The sequence below is a fragment of the Heptranchias perlo genome, chromosome 17, assembly GCF_035084215.1.
Source record: "Heptranchias perlo isolate sHepPer1 chromosome 17, sHepPer1.hap1, whole genome shotgun sequence".
Classification (NCBI taxonomy): domain Eukaryota; kingdom Metazoa; phylum Chordata; class Chondrichthyes; order Hexanchiformes; family Hexanchidae; genus Heptranchias; species Heptranchias perlo.
The window spans coordinates 2,352,840-2,358,839 of NC_090341.1; the positions used below are offsets into that span (position 1 = coordinate 2,352,840).

At 55.6% G+C, this 6,000-nt stretch overlaps 1 protein-coding gene across 2 annotated transcripts in view; it reads right to left on the minus strand.

Moving 5' to 3' along the window:
* The window catches only part of lamb2 (laminin, beta 2 (laminin S)), a 127,901-nt gene that overhangs the window by 98,248 nt on the left and 23,653 nt on the right, over positions 1-6,000 (minus strand). Inside the window, exons 1-2 of one of the 2 annotated variants that reach the window (XM_067998343.1) lie at positions 3,120-3,139; positions 812-885 (exon numbers count right to left, since the gene is read on the minus strand). In XM_067998343.1, the coding sequence (XP_067854444.1) occupies positions 812-823 (12 nt within the window). In that variant the 5' untranslated portion in view covers positions 824-885; positions 3,120-3,139. Of the gene's footprint in view, positions 1-811; positions 886-3,119; positions 3,140-6,000 lie in introns of those variants that run through there. The other variant, XM_067998342.1, reaches the window with a different exon arrangement.

Sequence of the window (6,000 nt, forward strand, 5' to 3'; positions counted from 1 at the left end):
TTGGGTTTTTACGACAATCTGACAGCTTCACGGTCACTTTTACTGATCCCGGCTTCGAGGAGCACTCTGGGGTGAAGAGATCCCAGTGCGGCTCCCAATCGGAATCACCCCCGCCCGGAGACCAATCAAGCTCCACGCAGTCCTTAAAAAAAAGCTCAGCTTAGGTTTCCGCACTGCACTGGGTCGACACGCGAGGCAGAGGGGAGTGGAAGAGTCAGCCCAAACCCACACATAAACCCCCACACACACACCCACACACACAAACCCCCACACACACACCCACACACACACACCCACACACATAAACCCCCACACACACACCCACACACACACACACCCACACACACACACCCACACACACACACCCACACACACACACCCACACACACACACCCACACACACACACCCACACACATAAACCCCCACACACACACCCACACACACAAACCCCCACACACAAACCCCCCCCCCCCGCTACAAACCCCCCCCCCCCCCTCCTACAAACCCCCACACACAAACCCCCACACCCCACAAACCCCCACACCCCACAAACCCCCACCCCACCCACATATTCCCCCATTGCTGGAGCAGCTGATCAGTCACAGCAACATTTTCTTTCCAGATTCTGCCGTGGTGGGATTTGAACTCACGTTCTCGGGATTACTGGTCCAGTAACACATCCCCTACACGAGCGTATCCCTGGTACGCAGGGATGGTACGTGTTGATGGACCAGTGACCCTCGGCTTCTATTCAGACTGAGGGTCTTAGAGACGAGTGAGGAATCGCTGCCCGTTTATTCTGACTCCTACCTTGAACGTCATGATGAGGTGGGTGAAGTGGAATTCGGCCTCCAGGTCCAGGCGTAAGTGGACATTGGATACACCTGCAGAAAAACAGCAAATCCATCAGCCTCGGAAAGTCAAAGGGATGGGCCAGGAATGGGAGGGAACTGGGAGGCCCGGCAGGTTATATACACTGGGAGCTGGGAATCCAACCGGCCCAGGGCGAGAGACTCCACTATCTGCGGGCTGGAAGGTCCAATGAGCAAAGAGTTTGAGAGACTTCACTCCAGTCCCTAATGGACCCACAGCATCAAATCGCAGCTCACTCAGACCTGGACCATCAGCCTGACCCAGAGAGGCTCAATGGGAAACGTCACATGGGTCAGTAAGGACATTCACTGAATGTTGGGACAGTGGAGAGGTCAGAATAATTCCACTGTCCAAACCCCGCACTGATCTCGTTTTATGTGATAAAGTGCGACCATCAACGTGTACAAAGTTTTTGACGCACTCACAACTGATTAGCTCAAAACAACAGGAAGGGAATCGCCAACGAACAGGAAATATCTTCAGAGAATATCGTTCCCTTCGGATTTCCATCAGCAACAGTTTAACGGACTTCCTGCGGCACTGATTTCGAGCATTTCCCACAGTCTGTGTTTGAGCAGGTGGAAAATCGGAATTCTGCTCTGGCCCAGCCAGATGTTTATGGGAAATTCAGCTCCGGTGAAGACAGTGAACAGTCCGCCTGTCACCCCCCCCACCTGCCCGTCACACTCCCCCGCCCGTCACCCCCCCCCTCCGCCCGTCACACCCCCCCCGCCCCGTGCCTGATTCTCCTTTCACTGGAGGGGCAAATCGGGCAGGTGTGTAACGGGCGGCCAATCTGCTGCCCCCACTTTGTGCCCCCACTAAACTTGAATTTCACCCCCTTTGGCTCCAAACGGACAGGACGGGAAATTCAGTGAAATCACACAGATAGAAACAGACCGAGGGTCTGGTTGGGGGGTTTAGAATTGAGGAGGGGCCGGAGATCCACGATTAAATAGAAGAGATTCAGGACTGAGAGCGGGAGAGACTTCACACAGAGAGTTGTGCGGCCGTGGAATTCACTCCCAGGGATAGTGGTCGAGGCAGGAACGATGTCGATATTCAGGGTTAGATTGGAGAGGGGAATAAAGGAGAAGGGGGCTGAAGGAATGTGAGGGGGGGGGGTGAATGTGATTCGAACTATTTGTTTGTGTGAAGGCGAAACACTGACACAGACTGATTGGGCCAAATGGCCTGTCTCCGTGCTGTTATTTCCATGCACTGGTGCCCTGATCCACTGGGTGAGGAATCGCACATCATTAACTGAACATCTGGGACCAAAAGCTGAAGCAACAAAGCGTCTCCTCTCCCTCCCCCCACACGGGCCCAGTAACACGGGAAGCAGCTCCGTGAACTGACCACACACACACTCAGCCCCTTTCACCAGAATCACAAACAGTGACCCCGAAGAGATTTCTCTTCATTCTGGAAGGATGAGGAGGGGAGGGGAAAGGAGGAAGCAGGAGGGTGAGGAGGGAGGGAGGAGGACGGGGTGGGGAGGGGAGGGAGGGAGGAGGACGGGGAGGGGAGGGGAGGGAGGAGGACGGGGAGGGGAGGGGAGGGACGAGGACGGGGAGGGAGGGGGAGGGAGGGAGGAGGACGGGGAGGGGAGGGGAGGGAGGGAGGAGGACGGTGGGGAGGGGAGGGAGGGAGGAGGACGGAGTGGGGAGGGGAGGGAGGAGGAGGACGGGGTGGGGAGGGGAGGAGGGAGGCGGACGGGGTGGGGAGGGAGGGAGGGAGGAGGACGGGGTGGGGAGGGGAGGGAGGAGGAGGACGGGGTGGGGAGGGAGGGAGGGAGGAGGACGGGGTGGGGAGGGGAGGGAGGGAGGAGGACGGGGTGGGGAGGGGAGGGAGGGAGGAGGACGGGGTGGGGAGGAAGGGGAGGGAGGAGGACGGGGTGGGGAGGGGAGGGAGGGAGGAGGAGGAGGGAGGAGGAGGGTGAGGAGGGGAGGGAGGGGGAGGGTGAGGAGGGGAGGGAGGGGGACGGAGTGGGGAGGGGAGGGAGGAGGAGGGTGAGGAGGGGAGGGAGGAGGAGGGTGAGGAGGGGAGGGAGGGGGAGGGTGAGGAGGGGAGGGAGGGGGACGGAGTGGGGAGGGAGGGAGGAGGAGGGAGGGGGAGGAGGAGGAGGGAGGAGGAGGGTGAGGAGGGGAGGGAGGGGGAGGAGGGGAGGGGAGGGAGGGGGAGAGTTTAAAGACGACAATCAAACGCAAGCAAGGCAGATAACACAAGGAGCGATCTGACTGACTCTTGCCCTGGGAGTCCCCTCAGGCCCCTCCATCGCTTGGCTCTCCCTCCTGCATCGTTACACGGACAATATCAAGACTTGTTGCATGAAGAATCGAGCGAAACAAGACAGCGATGAATGCCTTGCACACAGGCTGCTGCCTGACCCTGAACACGAACCCCCAGCTGAACGTCCTATCTGTGGTGACTCTCTCCCCGCCTGCTCCCACACCTCCCGCACGGCTTCAGCTGAAACAGAACACAGGGCAGTGCAGTCTTTTTCACTGCAGAACAGATTCCTCGGAATTTTCCACTGACGCACCGAGCCAGGGACATGCATCATAAGAACAATCCAGAATTCCTTTCCATGAATGCCTTTAGCAGAGGGGGGAATGGAAAAATTACAGGAATGAGTTCACTTTATTTCCAACTTAATTCCACCGGCGTGTGCTGAACACACTCCTACACCTGCAGACTCGACCCTCAGCGCTACCTCCACTATCCATCCAATGCTTGTGGTCAGGTGTCAGCTGCGGATCAGGTGGGCAGCCCTCTTACCTGAGTCAGCAGCTCATGGGTTCAAGTCCCACCCAGAGACTTAGGACCATAATCCAGGCCGACACGCCCAGTGTCAGTACTGAGGGAGTGCTGCACTGTCGGAGGTGCCGTCTTGTAGATGAGACGTTAATCTGAGGCTCCGTCTGCCCTCTCAGGTGGATGTAGAAGATCCCACGGCCATTACTGGAAGAAGAGCAGGGGGAGTTCTCCCTGGGTCCTGGGCCAATATTTATCCCTCAACCAACATCACAAAACAGATTATCTGGTCATTATCACATTGCTGTTTGTGGGATCTTGCTGTGCACAAATTGGCTGCCGTGTTTCCTACATTAGAACAGTGACTACACTCAGAAAGTACTTCATTGGCTGTAAAACGTCCTGAGAATGTGAAAGGCGCTATAGAAATGCAAGTTCTTTCTCTCTTTAAACGCTGCACAACATAAGTTGATAGGGTGAGATGGAGTAAGATGGGAGGAGGCACAATGTGCAGCATAAACACCGGACGATAGGCCAGCTGGGCCGAACTCCACACAAATAAGAATTTTACATGGGCGGCTGAATCACCATCACCCGTTTTACACTATTACAGAGTCAAGATCGACCCCAATGTGTGGGAGTGCGTGTCTACAGGACTGCGTTTGAGAGTGTGATAGTGTTTCAGTGTGTGTGTGTGTGTTCAAGAGTGTGGGTAACAGTGTAAAAATGTGTGAGTTATGCATGTGTATGAATGTGTCTGTGCGCGTGTGACGGTGTGTGTGTGACTGGGGGTGTGGGGTGTGTGTCTGAGGGTGTGGGGTGGGTGAGTGACTGTGTGTGAGCGACTGTGTGTGACACTCGGTGTGTATGTGTGTGTGTGTGTGTGAGTGAGTGAGTGAGTGAGTGAGTGAGTGTGAATGTGAGTGTGACTGGATATTACATGCAGAACAGCTGCCTCACTCTCTGTAACCCAGCGACAGCCCCCTGACCAATCCAGCAGATATATTTTGTTGTGACATGTGGCAGTGGGCCGATGATTCTGGCCCGGACACTATCCGGCCAATTCACACATTCCGGGAGAGAGACAGGAAGCCACAGTATAAAGTGCAGTGGGTTCGACTGTCGGATGTTCGGAGCTAAGCAGTTTTCTCACACACTGACCCTACTGTTCTCACATCGCCTCAGGCCACAGCCAACACACAAACATCTGTCCTTTAGATGTGCACGGCCATTAAATGGAGAAGGGAAGAGAGATACTTTCTGGAGATAGTTGTCTCCAACTCCCTTTCCCCTCCCTCTCCTGAAAGCTGGGACACTTCCAAAGACACTGTTCCACAGGGTACCCTTCAGTTCCTCACCTGAGTGGCCATTATTCGTGAGTGAGCCCAGACAGCAAGGGTTGGCAAGCTGGTCAGACATTAGCTGAAGGCACAGCTTCAATGGTGGGGTGAAGGGAAGGTAGGGGGTGCACAAGAGGCCAGAGACAAATAGACGGAGAGTTCAGTTTGGAGGCTGTAGGGCTGGAGGAGGTTACAGAGATAGGGAGGGGGCGAGGCCTTGGAGGGATTTGAACACGAGGATGAGAATGTTAAAATCGAGGTGTTCCAGACCGGGAGCCAATGTAGGTTAGCAAGCACAGGGGGTGATGGGTGAACGGGACTTGGTGCGAGTTAGGATACGGGCAGCAGAGTTTTGGATGAGCTCAAGTTTATGGAGGGTGGAAGATGGAGGCCGGCCAGGAGAGTGTTGGAATAGTCCAGTCTGGAGGACTGATGAGCTGAGCAGCAACAGATGAGCTGAGGCAGGGGCGGAGGTGGATGTAGGCGGTCTCGGTGATGGAGCGGATACGTGGTCTGAAGCTCATCTCAGGGTCAAACAGGACGCCAAGGTTGTGAACGGTCCTGGTTCAGCCTCAGACAGTGGCCGGGGAGAGGGATGGAGTCAGTGGCTACGGAACGGAGATTGTCGGCGGGGAATGAAGACAATGGCTTCGGTCTTCCCAATATTTAATTGGAGGAAATTTCTGCTCATCCAGGACTGGGTGTTGGACAAACAGTGTGACAAATCAGAGACAGTGGAGGGGTCGAGGGAGGTAGATCTGGATGTCGTCAGCGTACATGTGGAACCAGACGTTGTGTTTTCAGATGATGCCGCTGGGGGGGCAGCATGTAGATGAGAAATAGGAGGAGACTCCAGAGGCAACGGTGTGGGAGTGGGAAGAGAAGCCATTGCAGGAGATTCTCTGGCTACGACTGGATGGATAAGAATGGAACCAGGCGAGGGGCAGTCCCACCCAGCTGGACGACGGAGGAGAGGTGTTGGAGGGTGGTAGGTCAACAGGGTCAGGTGCAAAATATTTTTAACAGTTA